The 13,718-nt window shown below is 67.7% G+C and overlaps 1 protein-coding gene across 1 annotated transcript; it reads left to right on the top strand.

The window, feature by feature from the left end:
• Positions 1 to 7,233: 7,233 nt before the first annotated feature.
• Positions 7,234 to 13,076, top strand: OTUB1 (OTU deubiquitinase, ubiquitin aldehyde binding 1). Its single transcript, XM_082300270.1, has 7 exons — positions 7,234 to 7,348; positions 7,664 to 7,725; positions 7,865 to 7,963; positions 9,124 to 9,242; positions 10,271 to 10,355; positions 11,425 to 11,619; positions 12,763 to 13,076. Exons 1-7 carry the CDS (start codon positions 7,288 to 7,290, stop codon positions 12,958 to 12,960), a joined length of 819 nt encoding a protein of 272 aa, XP_082156396.1. The 5' UTR covers positions 7,234 to 7,287; the 3' UTR covers positions 12,961 to 13,076.
• Positions 13,077 to 13,718: the final 642 nt, after the last annotated feature.

Genomic DNA, 13,718 nt, shown 5'->3' with positions numbered 1-13,718 from the left:
CACCCCTCGCGGGGATCTCAGCTGGCCAAAGAGAGATCCCAAATCGGGACTTATCGTGCTTCTATCGCGATATCAGCCCCGCTGGTGTGACTCGCTGTCACCATCCCGGTGCTCGCTGTCCCCGCTCCGTTCATCGTCCCGCTGTTGCGGCGCCTCCGGGAGCGCTGCCCCCCGCCCCGGGCCCTGCCGTCGCTGCAAGCCCATCTCGGCCGTCGCTCTCCCGCTCGCTCTCTCCCCGCTGCCGCCGCACCGAAGCCGCTGCTGCTCCCCGCGCTGCGGCCGCTGCCGTGTCCGCGGCTGCCGCTGCAGCGCTGCCGCCGCTCGGGGCTCTCCCGCCCGCCCCCATCCCCTCGCAAGGCCGCGAAAGGCGGCGCCGACTTCTCCTCGCTCCCGCTGCGGCCGCGGGGCCGGCAATGCCGTCCCTTCCCGGCCGAGCTCTGGGCAGTGCGCTAAAAACGTTGCGTGCTGGTGATGCTGAGAGGGAGCTGAGAGCTCGGGGAGAGCGGGGATGTCTCGGTGTGTCTGTGCGGGCCCTGAGGAGCGGCGGGGCCGCGGCTTTGCTCGGGGAAAGGCGGCCCGGTCATCCCCGGGCGCGTCTCGCTCGGAGCCCCGCGGCCGCCCCGGAGAAAATGAAGGGCGGGTTCGTGGGGCGGGACTATGCAAATTAGACGGGAACTCCACAGCGAAAGGCATCACGGGAGCGCCGTTACCGGCGGGTTTCGGGGTCCGGCGCGGCCGGACCGTGCGGGGCCGGGCCGGGGGTGCGGGATGCGCTGGGGAAGGAGCCCGCGAGCGGCCCCGGGAGGCGGCGAGGGCGGCGCGGGGGCAGCGTGAGGTGCGTGCGGGGCGGGCGGGGCCGGGAGGTTGGGTGGGGCGGGTGCGGGTATCGCTTCTCGGCCTTTTGGCTAAGATCAAGTGTAGTATCTGTTCTTATCAGTTTAATATCTGATACGTCCTCGATGAGAGGACTTCATATTAAACGGATTTTTGGGCTCGGGAGTTGGACCCGGAGCTTGCTCCCTCCGCTTCGCGCATCGTGCCGGTATTGCAGTGCCTCCGGGAACGGTGCACCCCTGGCGGGGACATCTCCTGGTCAAAGACAGAGCTCAGACAGGCATTGATTGATCGCTATCGCCATATCAGCCCAGCTGCTGCTGGCTCTCGCTGTTCCCACCCCGGTGCTCGCTCTCCCCGCTCCGCGCATCGTCCCGCTATTGCAGTGCCTCCGGGAGCGCTGCACCCTTCGCGGGGACATCCCCTGGTCAAAGACAGATGGGAGACAGGCATTGATTGATCGTGCTTTTATCGCGATATCAGCCCCGCTGCTGTGACTCGCTGTCACCACCCCGGTTCTCGCTCTCCCCGCTCCGCGCATCGTCCCGCTATTGTAGCGCCTCCGGGAGCGCTGAACCCCTCGCGGAGATATCCCATGGTCAAAGACAGATCTGAAACAGGGATTGATTTACCGTGCTTCTATCGCGATATCAACCCCACTGCGGGCCCTCGCTGCACCCCCATTGGGGACATCAGCTGGTCAAAGCCGCGGCCCCGCCGCTCCTCAGGGCCCGCACAGACACACCGAGACATCCCCGCTCTCCCCGAGCTCTCAGCTCCCTCTCAGCATCAGCAGCACCCAACGTTTTTAGCGCACTGCCCAGAGCTCGGCCGGGAAGGGACGGAATTGCCGGCCCCGCGGCCGCAGCGGGAGCGAGGAGAAGTCGGCGCCGCCTTTCGCGGCCTTGCGAGGGGATGGGGGCGGGCGGGAGAGCCCCGAGCGGCGGCAGCGCTGCAGCGGCAGCCGCGGACACGGCAGCGGCCGCAGCGCGGGGAGCAGCAGCGGCTTCGGTGCGGCGGCAGCGGGGAGAGAGCGAGCGGGAGAGCGACGGCCGAGATGGGCTTGGAGCGACGGCAGGGCCCGGGGCGGGGGGCAGCGCTCCCGGAGGCGCCGCAACAGCGGGACGATGAACGGAGCGGGGACAGCGAGCACCGGGCTGACAGCGACCGAGAGCAGCGGGGCTGATATCGCGATAGAATCACGATAAGTCCCGATTTGGGATCTCTCTTTGGCCAGCTGAGATCCCCGCGAGGGGTGCACCGTTCCTGGAGGCGCCGCAATAGCGGGACGATGCGCGGAGCCGAGAGAGCGAGCACTGGGGCGGGGAGAGCGAGTCACAGCAGCGGGGCTGATATCGCGATAGAAGCACGATAAGTCCCGATTTGGGATCTCTCTTTGGCCAGCTGAGATCCCCGCGAGGGGTGCACCGTTCCTGGAGGCGCCGCAATAGCGGGACGATGCGCGGAGCGGGGAGAGCGAGCACCGGGGTGGGAACAGCGGGGGCCAGCAGCAGCGGGGCTGATATCGCGATAGAAGCACGATCAATGAGTGCCTGTCTCAGCTCTGTCTTTGACCAGGGAATGTCCCCGTGAGGGGTGCACCGTTCCCGGAGGCGCCGCAATAGCGGGACGATGCGCGGAGCAGGCAAAGCGAGCACCGGGGCGAGAACAGCGAGAGCCAGCAGCAGCGAGGTTGATATCGCGATACAGAACCACAATTAACCAATCCTTGTTCCAGCTCTGTTTTTGACCATGGGATGTCCCCGTGAGGGGTGCAGCGCTCCCGGAGGCACCGCAACAGCGGGACGATGCGCGGAGCGGGGAGAGCGAGCACCGGGGTGGGAACAGCGAGAGCCAGCAGCAGCGGGGCTGATATGGCGATAGAAGCACGATCAATCAATGCCTGTCTCAGCTCTGTCTTTGACCATTGGATGTCCCCGCCAGGGGTGCACCGTTCCCGGAGGCACTGCAATACCGGCACGATGCGCGGAGCGGAGGGAGCAAGCTCCGGGTCCAACTCCCGAGCCCAAAAATCCGTTTAATATGAAGTCCTCTCATCGAGGACGTATCAGATATTAAACTGATAAGAACAGATACTACACTTGATCTTAGCCAAAAGGCCGAGAAGCGATACCCGCCCCCGCCCCACCAAACCTCCCGGCCCCGCCCGCCCCGCACGCACCTCACGCTGCCCCCGCGCCGCCCTCGCCGCCTCCCGGGGCCGCTCGCGGGCTCCTTCCCCAGCGCATCCCGCACCCCCGGCCCGGCCCCGCACGGTTCGGCCGCGCCGGCCCCCGAAACCCGCCGGTAACGGCGCTCCCGTGATGCCTTTCGCTGTGGAGTTCCCGTCTAATTTGCATAGTCCCGCCCCACGAACCCGCCCTTCATTTTCTCCGGGGCGGCCGCGGGGCTCCGAGCGAGACGCGCCCGGGGATGACCGGGCCGCCTTTCCCCGAGCAAAGCCGCGGCCCCGCCGCTCCTCAGGGCCCGCACAGACACACCGAGACATCCCCGCTCTCCCCGAGCTCTCAGCTCCCTCTCAGCATCAGCAGCACCCAACGTTTTTAGCGCACTGCCCAGAGCTCGGCCGGGAAGGGACGGCATTGCCGGCCCCGCGGCCGCAGCGGGAGCGAGGAGAAGTCGGCGCCGCCTTTCGCGGCCTTGCGAGGGGATGGGGGCGGGCGGGAGAGCCCCGAGCGGCGGCAGCGCTGCAGCGGCAGCCGCGGACACGGCAGCGGCCGCAGCGCGGGGAGCAGCAGCGGCTTCGGTGCGGCGGCAGCGGGGAGAGAGCGAGCGGGAGAGCGACGGCCGAGATGGGCTTGCAGCGACGGCAGGGCCCGGGGCGGGGGGCAGCGCTCCCGGAGGCGCCGCAACAGCGGGACGATGAACGGAGCGGGGACAGCGAGCACCGGGATGGTGACAGCGAGTCACACCAGCGGGGCTGATATCGCGATAGAAGCACGATAAGTCCCGATTTGGGATCTCTCTTTGGCCAGCTGAGATCCCCGCGAGGGGTGCACCGTTCCTGGAGGCGCCGCAATAGCGGGACGATGCGCGGAGCCGAGAGAGCGAGCACTGGGGCGGGGAGAGCGAGTCACAGCAGCGGGGCTGATATCGCGATAAAGCCACGATCAATACTCATTTCTTGCGATTTGGGAACCTGTCTTTGACCAGTTGAGATCCCCGTGAGGGGTGCAGCGCTCCCGGAGGCGTCGCAACAGCGGGACGATGCGCGGGGCGGGGAGAGCGAGCACCGCGGTGGGAACAGCGAGAGCCCGCAGCAGCTGGGCTGATATCGCGATAGAAGCACGATCAATGAGTGCCTGTCTCAGCTCTGTCTTTGACCAGGGGATGTCCCCCGTGAGGGGTGCAGCGTTCCCGGAGGCACTGCAATACCGGCACGATGCGCGGAGCAGGCAAAGCGAGCACCGGGGCGAGAACAGCGAGAGCCAGCAGCAGCGAGTTGATATCGCGATACAGAACCACAATTAACCAATCCTTGTTCCAGCTCTGTCTTTGACCATGGGATGTCCCCCGTGAGGGGTGCAGCGCTCCCGGAGGCACCGCAACAGCGGGACGATGCGCGGAGCGGGGAGAGCGAGCACCGGGGTGGTGACAGCGAGAGCCAGCAGCAGCTGGGCTGATATGGCGATAGAAGCACGATCAATGAGTGCCTGTCTCAGCTCTGTCTTTGACCATTGGATGTCCCCGCCAGGGGTGCACCGTTCCCGGAGGCACTGCAATACCGGCACGATGCGCGGAGCGGAGGGAGCAAGCTCCGGGTCCAACTCCCGAGCCCAAAAATCCGTTTAATATGAAGTCCTCTCATCGAGGACGTATCAGATATTAAACTGATAAGAACAGATACTACACTTGATCTTAGCCAAAAGGCCGAGAAGCGATACCCGCCCCCGCCCCACCCAACCTCCCGGCCCCGCCCGCCCCGCACGCACCTCACGCTGCCCCCGCGCCGCCCTCGCCGCCTCCCGGGGCCGCTCGCGGGCTCCTTCCCCAGCGCATCCCGCACCCCCGGCCCGGCCCCGCACGGTCCGGCCGCGCCGGACCCCGAAACCCGCCGGTAACGGCGCTCCCGTGATGCCTTTCGCTGTGGAGTTCCCGTCTAATTTGCATAGTCCCGCCCCACGAACCCGCCCTTCATTTTCTCCGGGGCGGCCGCGGGGCTCCGAGCGAGACGCGCCCGGGGATGACCGGGCCGCCTTTCCCCGAGCAAAGCCGCGGCCCCGCCGCTCCTCAGGGCCCGCACAGACGCACCGAGACATCCCCGCTCTCCCCGAGCTCTCAGCTCCCTCTCAGCATCACCAGCACGCAACGTTTTTAGCGCACTGCCCAGAGCTCGGCCGGGAAGGGACGGCATTGCCGGCCCCGCGGCCGCAGCGGGAGCGAGGAGAAGTCGGCGCCGCCTTTCGCGGCCTTGCGAGGGGATGGGGGCGGGCGGGAGAGCCCCGAGCGGCGGCAGCGCTGCAGCGGCAGCCGCGGACACGGCAGCGGCCGCAGCGCGGGGAGCAGCAGCGGCTTCGGTGCGGCGGCAGCGGGGAGAGAGCGAGCGGGAGAGCGACGGCCGAGATGGGCTTGGAGCGACGGCAGGGCCCGGGGCGGGGGGCAGCGCTCCCGGAGGCGTCGCAACAGCGGGACGATGAACGGAGCGGGGACAGCGAGCACCGGGATGGTGACAGCGAGTCACAGCAGCGGGGCTGATATCGCGATAGAAGCACGATAAGTCCCGATTTGGGATCTCTCTTTGGCCAGCTGAGATCCCCGCGAGGGGTGCACCGTTCCTGGAGGCGCCGCAATAGCGGGACGATGCGCGGAGCCGAGAGAGCGAGCACTGGGGCGGGGAGAGCGAGTCACAGCAGCGGGGCTGATATCGCGATAAAGCCACGATCATTACTCATTTCTTGCGATTTGGGAACCTGTCTTTGACCATGGGATGTCCCCCGTGAGGGGTGCAGCGCTCCCGGAGGCACCGCAACAGCGGAACGATGCGCGGAGCGGGGAGAGCGAGCACCGGGGTGGTGACAGCGAGTCACAGCAGCGGGGCTGATATCGCGATAGAAGCACGATCAATGAGTGCCTGTCTCAGCTCTGTCTTTGACCATTGGATGTCCCCGCCAGGGGTGCACCGTTCCCGGAGGCACTGCAATACCGGCACGATGCGCGGAGCGGAGGGAGCAAGCTCCGGGTCCAACTCCCGAGCCCAAAAATCCGTTTAATATGAAGTCCTCTCATCGAGGACGTATCAGATATTAAACTGATAAGAACAGATACTACACTTGATCTTAGCCAAAAGGCCGAGAAGCGATACCCGCACCCGCCCCACCCAACCTCCCGGCCCCGCCCGCCCCGCACGCACCTCACGCTGCCCCCGCGCCGCCCTCGCCGCCTCCCGGGGCCGCTCGCGGGCTCCTTCCCCAGCGCATCCCGCACCCCCGGCCCGGCCCCGCACGGTCCGGCCGCGCCGGACCCCGAAACCCGCCGGTAACAGCGCTCCCGTGATGCCTTTCGCTGTGGAGTTCCCGTCTAATTTGCATAACCCCGCCCCTCGCCCCGGCAGCGCGGGAACTTTTAAGCGGGGCTGAGGAGCCCGGGGAGAATGGGGAAAATTCGGGATTTTGGGAACGCTGGCTGCCCCCGGTGTGAGCAGCGAGGAGCACCAGGGGGCGGGTCCTGCTCGGGGCCGCTCTGCGGGGTGTTACCTGTGCACACCTGCCCTGCGATCCCCTGGAGGAGGGGCCCCGCGGAGGGTCCCGGGGGTCTCTCCGGGGATGGCGGTGGGAGACGGAGGAGCCCCCGCAGGGCCCCGGGCACGGAGCGGCTCTGAGGGACCAACCCTTGCGCCTGAGGGGGTGCGATCCTTCTCTTTCCAAATTAACCTTCCCAGCCCCTCCCCCAGTCCCCTCAGTCCCATCCCAGTTCCTCCCCAGTGCCTCCAGTCCATCCCAGGAGAAACGGGGGTTTAGGGGAAAAGGAGTTTAAATACAGGCAAACTCCTTCTTTCCGTAGTTTCCGTTTAAGCGGAGGGGGATCCCCGTTCCCCGGCGATTCTCAGAGCTCCGATCACGCCTTTCCCATTACTTCGCCTGCTGCAATTAACGGCAAATCACCGTTTTCCTTCATTTTCGCTCTAAACGTCACAAAACCCCGGGGCCGCTGCGGCGAGCGGAACCCGGGCCGTGGCCGTGGCGGCGGCAGAGGCCCCGACCCCGCCAGGGACCCTCCCGGGAACCCTCCCGGGGCCTCCTCGCACCGGGGCCGCGCCCGTTCCCGGGGGGAGGCGGGGCCCCGCCGCCATCGGGGGGCGTGGTCAGCGCCTCCGGCCACGCCCCGTGGGCGGGCCCCGTTCCCGGAAGCGGCGCTGCCCCGGAAGCGGCGCGGGCGGTGCCCCGGAAGCGGCGGGCGCTGACCCGGAAGCGGCGCGGGGCAGGCAGGGCGGCGATGGCGGCGGAGGAGCCTCAGCAGCCGCAGCCGGAGCCGCTCGGCGGCAGCGATGCCGACGGTACCGGTGCAGCCCCCTCGCGCATCCCCATCCCGCGGCCGGGACCCTCGCCGTGAAATCCCCCCCGGGCGCTCCCCCGCGCGGCGCCTTCGCTCCTCCCGGGAGGGCCTCGATCACCCCGACCCCCCCCACGAGCCACCCCCGCTTCCCCAAACCCACCAACACCCCCTCCTCCCCTCCCCGCCCTGCTCCCTCAAAACCGCCCCGATCCCTCCCCGCACCCCCGCAGGACCCTCTCGGGGGGACCCCCGAGCCCCCAGACCCACCCGGCGGGGTCTCTCGGGGCCCCCCCCTGACCCCCGGTGTCCCCCCCAGGCGTGAACTGCCTGGCCTACGACGAGGCCATCATGGCTCAGCAGGACCGGATCCAGCAGGAGGTGGGGAACCCCCGACCCCCGCCCCAAAACCTCCCCTGAACCTCCCCTCCCCCCCCCCCCCCCCCAAATCCGCCCCCTCCCCCGTCCCCCCCGGGGGTCCCCGTCCCCCCCTCGCCGCTGAGCCCCGGTTGTGCCGCAGATCGCGGTGCAGAACCCGCTGGTCTCGGAGCGCCTGGAGCTGTCCGAGCTCTACAAGGAGTACGCCGAGGATGACCACGTGTACCAGGAGAAGATCAAGGTGCGGCACTGGGAGGCACTGGGACACCAGTATGGGGCTGGGGACGGCACTGGGGGACAGCACTGGAGGCACTGGAACACCAGTACGGGGCTGGGGACAGCACTGGAGGCACTGGGAGATACTGGGACACCAGTACGGGGGTGGGGACAGCACTGGGAGACACTGGGAGGCACTGGGACACCAGTAGGGAACTGGGGACAACACTGGGGGACAGCACTGGGAGGCACTGGGAGATACTGGGACACCAGTACGGGGGTGGGGACAGCACTGGGAGACACTGGGAGGCACTGGGACACCAGTAGGGAACTGGGGACAACACTGGGGGACAGCACTGGGAGGCAGTGGGAGATACCAGGACACCAGTACAGGGCTGGGGACAGCACTGAGAGATGCTGGGAGATACTGGGAGATACTGGGACGCCAGTAGGGAACTGGGGACAGCACTGGGGGACAGCACTGGAGGCACTGGGACACCAGTATGGGGGTGGGGACAACACTGGGAGGCACTGGGAGATACTGGGACACCAGTACGGGGGTGGGGACAGCACTGGGAGACACTGGGACACCAGTATGGGGGTGGGGACAGCACTGGGAGGCACTGGGACACCAGTAGGGAACTGGGGACAGCACTGGGGGATGGCACTGGGAGGCTCTGGGACACCAGTATGGGGCTGGGGACAGCACTGGGAGGCACTGGGAGATACTGGGAGGCTTTGGGACACCAGTAAGGGACTGGGGACAGCACTGGGAGACACTGGGACACCAGTACAGGGCTGGGGACAGCACTGGGAGATACTGGGACACCAGTAGAGGACTGGCACAGCACTGAGAGATACTGGGAGATACTGGGAGGCACTGGGACACCATTAGGGGACTGGGAACAGCACCGGTGTGGGACTGGGAGCTGCTCTGGAGCTGGGGACAACACTGGGAGGCTCTGGGACACCAGTAGGGGACTGGGGACAGCACTGAGAGATACTGGGAGATGCTGGGAGGCACTGGGAGATACTGGGAGCAGCACCGGTGTGGAACTGGGAGCCGCTGTGGGACACTGGGACGGGGCTGGGCGCAGCCCGGGTGTCCCTGGGGGCGTCCCCGTGCCCCCCCCGTGCCCCCACAGCATCCCCACGCCCCTCCCCCCCCCCGTGCCCCCCCCCCAGGACCTGCTCCAGAAATATTCCTACATCCGGAAGACGCGGCCGGACGGGAATTGTTTCTACCGCGCCTTCGGCTTCGCCCACCTGGAGGCTCTGCTGGAGGATGGGCAGGAGCTGCAGCGGTGGGGACCCCAAAAACCCCCCCAAAACCCCCCATGGAACCCCCCCAAAAATCCCCCAAAACCCCCCCATGGAGCCCCCCAAAAACCCCCCAAAACCCCCCATGGAACCCCCCCAAAAATCCCCCAAAACCCCCCATGGAACCCCCCCAAAAATCCCCCCAAAACCCCCCCATGGAACCCCCCCAAAAATCCCCCCAAAGACCCCCCATGGAACCCCCCAAACCCCCCCCCCATGGAATCCCCCAAAAATCCCCCAAAACCCCCCATGGAACCCCCCCAAAGACCCCCCCATGGAATCCCCCAAAAATCCCCCAAAACCCCCCATGGAACCCCCGAAAAACCCCCCATGGAATCCCCCAAAAATCCCCCAAAACCCCCCATGAAACCCCCCCATGGAACCCCCCAAAGACCCCCCAAAAACCCTCCCAAAACCCCCCATGGAACCCCCCCAAAACCCCCCCCATGGAATCCCCCAAAAAATCCCCCTAAACCCCCCCATGGAGCCCCCCCAAGCCCCCCCAACCCCCTCATGGAGCCCCCCGATGCCCCCTCAGCGCTCCCACGGCTCCCCCAGGACCTTCCCCAAAGGAGCCCCAAACCCTCCTGAGCCCCCTGGAACTTTGATATCCCCCCCCCCTCCCCCCTGAGTTCACCCCCAGCCCCCCAAGCGCCCCCTGAGCCCCCCCCAACTCCACCTGGGCCCCCCCGGGATGTTGGGGTGTCCCCAGCGATGTCTTCTGGGTCCCTCTTGGCACCTTCAGCAGTTCCCCCAGTCCCTCCCCAGGGCACCCCAGACCCCTTTGGGTACCCCCAGAGCCCCCCAAGACCCGTGGTGTCCCCCCCAGGGCACCCCCAGACCCCTTTGGGTGCCCCTGGAGCCCCCCAGACCCCTCTGGATACCCCCAGAGCCCCCCCAGACCCACGGTGTCCCCTCCAGGGCACCCCCAGACCCCTTTGGGTGCCCCTGGAGCCCCCCAGACCCCTTTGGGTGCCCCCAGAGCCCCCCCAGAGCCGTGGTGTCCCCCCAGGTTCAAGGAGGTGTCGGCGCGGAGCAAGGAGGAGCTGGTGGCTCAGGGCTTCACCGAGTTCACCATCGAGGACTTCCACAACACGGTGGGCACGGGGACGGGGCTGGGGGGGCATCTGGGGGGCACAGAGGGGGCACGGAGGGGGCACAGGGGGCACGGGGCTGGCACGGAGCGGGGAGGAGGGGTCCCTGTGTGCAGCTGTGACACGGGGGGTGACAGGGGGGACATGGGGGTGTGTGACAGGGGTGACATGGGGGTGACATGGGGGTGTGTGACGGGTGACACAGGGTGACATGGGGGACACGGGTGTGTGACAGGGGTGACACTGGGGGTGACGGGGGTGTGACACGGGTGTGTGTGTGACGGGGTGTGACATGGGGGACATGGGTGTGTGACAGGGGTGACATGGGGGTGACAGGGGTGACACAGGGGTGTGTGACAGGGGTGACACTGGGGGTGACAGGGGTGACACAGGGGTGTGTGACAGGGGTGACATGGGGGTGACAGGGGTGACACAGGGGTGTGTGACAGGGGTGACATGGGGGACACGGGTGTGTGACAGGGGTGACATGGGGGTGACATGGGGGTGTGTGATGGGTGACACAGGGTGACATGGGGGACACGGGTGTGTGACAGGGGTGACACAGGGGTGTGTGACAGGGGTGACACTGGGGGTGACGGGGGTGTGACACGGGTGTGTGTGTGACGGGGTGTGACACAGGGGGGTGACACAGGGTGTGTGCGTGACAGGGCTGTGTGTGACAGGTGACACAGGGGGTGTGTGTGACAGGGCTGTGTGTGACACAGGGGTGACACAGGGGCTGTGTGTGACACGGGTGACACAGGAGTGTGTGTGTGTAACACAGGGGTGACATGAGTGTGTGTGTGTGACACGGGTGCCACAGGTGTGTGTGTGACACAGGGGTGACACAGGGGCTGTGTGTGACACAGGGCTGTGTGTGTGACACAGGGGTGTGTGTGTGACAGGTGTGACACGGGCTGTGACACGGGTGTGTGTGTGTGACACGGGGTGTGTGTGTGACACAGGGGTGACACGGGTGTGTGTGTGTGTGACACGGGTGTGTGTGTGTGACACAGGGGTGACACGGGTGTGTGTGTGTGTGACCCCGCTGTCCCCATCCCTGTCCCCGCAGCTGATGGAGCTGATCGAGCGCGTGGAGCGCCGGGTGCCGCTGCCCGAGCTGCTGGCGGCCTTTAACGAGCCGGCCACCTCGGACTACCTGGTGGTTTACCTGCGGCTGCTCACCTCGGGCTGCCTCCAGCGCCACCGGCGCTTCTTCGAGCAGTTCCTCGAGGGCGGCCGCAGCATCAAGGAGTTCTGCCAGCAGGTACGGCCACCTGCGCTGGCCCCTGGTGCTCGTGGCACCCTCTGAGGGGCACCTGGGCCACCTGCGCTGGCCCCCGGCTCTCGTGGCACCCTCTGAGGGGCACCTGGGCCACCTGCACTGGGCCCCGGCTCTCGTGGCACCCTCTGAGGGGCACCTGGGCCACCTGCGCTGGGCCCCGGCTCTCGTGGCACCCTCTAAGGGGCACCTGGGCCACCTGCGCTGGCCCCTGGTGCTCGTGGCACCCTCTGAGGGGCACCTGGGCCACCTCTGCGGCACCTGTGGCCCTCGTGTCACCTCCTGAGTGGCACACGGGGCACCTGAGGGCTCTGCCACCAGGAGCAGGGCACCTGTGGCACTTCTGTCACTGTGTGGGGGCACGGTGGGGCTGGCACGGTGCCCTGTGGGACCCTGGTGGCCCCCCAGCCCCTCAATCAGCTCCAAGGGCATCGGGGGGGCTCGTGCTGCCCCTCAGCTGCCCCACAGCCCCTCGGGCAGCTCCCCACGTGCCCTGGAAGGGGTCACAGAGCCTCGCACGCCCCTGGCACAGCCCTGTGTCCCTCACACCCCGCTGACCCCTCACACCCTGCTGACCCCTCACACTGTGCTGACCCCTCACAGCCCACTGACCCCTCACACTGTGCTGACCCCTCACACCCCGCTGACCCCTCACACCCCTGTGCCCCTCACACCCCACTGACCCCTCACACCCCAGTGACCCCTCACACCCCACTGACCCCTCACAGCCCACTGACCCCTCACACCCCACTGACCCCCTCACAGCCCACTGACCCCTCACACCCCGCTGACCCCTCACATCCTGCTGACCCCTCACACTGTGCTGACCCCTCACAGCCCACTGACCCCTCACACCCCGCTGACCCCTCACACCCCTGTGCCCCTCACACCCCAGTGACCCCTCACACCATGCTGACCCCTCACAGCCCACTGACCCCTCACACCCCAGTGACCCCTCACACCCCGCTGACCCCTCACACCCCCATCCCCCTCACAGCCCTCTGACCCCTCACAGCCCGCTGACCCCTCACACCCTGCTGACCCCTCACACCCGTGCCCCTCTGACCCCTCACCCCCGCTGACCCTTCCCACCCCGCTGACCCCCGTGTCCCCTCCGCGTGCCCGCAGGAGGTGGAGCCCATGTGCAAGGAGAGTGACCACATCCACATCATCGCGCTGGCGCGGGCGCTGCACGTCTCCATCCTGGTGGAGTACATGGACCGGGGCGAGGGCGGTGCCACCAACCCGCACGTCTTCCCCGAGGGCTCCCAGCCCCGCGTCTGCCTCCTCTACCGCCCCGGCCACTACGACATCCTCTACAAGTGACCACCAAACCCCCGGCGCCCAGGGGCCTCCCCAAACCCCCCCGGCCCTGCTGCGGCATCGCCTCCCCTCCCCCCGTTCTCCCCCAGCCCACCCCCCCTACCCCCCAATAAAGACGTGGCCCCAAAAGCTGAGTGTGTTTATTTGGGGAGGGGGTTGGGACCCCCTTTAACGGGGAGGGGGTTGAGGTTGGGGACCCTTTTGGGCAGCACGTGGGGGTCTCGGGGGTTTGGGGGGCGCTTAGGGTGCCCTCCCCTGCTTTGCGGGGTGCTGGAGGGGTAAATGGGGCTGGGGGAGGGAGTTTGGGGTCGGGTGGGACCCACTGAAGGGTCCGGGGAGGGCAGTTTTGGGGAGGGGGCGTCCCAGCCCTCATCCAGCCCCGGGGCACGACCCTCCCTCCCCCACTGTGAGGGGACACACGACTCCCCCTTCCCCCGCGCCCCCCGGGACCCCCAAATTCTCCCCGCGACCCCACGTGTGAGCGCTGGGGGGTGGGGAGGGGGTCCCTGTGTGATTCCCACCCCCCCTTCCCAAAATCCGAGGCAGGGAAGCGCCACCGCCCCCTCCCCAAATTCCACATTCACACCCAACACCCCCCGACCCCCGACCCCGAATCCCCCCGACCCCGAATCCCCCCGCACCGGGGGCGGTCCCGGCCCGGTCCTTCCCACGCCCCCTCCCCCCCCCCCCCCGATCCCCCCGCACCGGGGGCGGTCCCGGCCCGGCCCCCCCTCCCCAGGCCCCCCCTCTGCCGCCGCCTT

Source organism: Coloeus monedula (assembly GCF_965178545.1).
Source record: "Coloeus monedula genome assembly, chromosome: 39".
NCBI lineage: Eukaryota > Metazoa > Chordata > Aves > Passeriformes > Corvidae > Coloeus > Coloeus monedula.
Note: the sequence above shows the minus strand (reverse complement) of the source record. Positions and strands in the feature narration are given on the sequence as shown.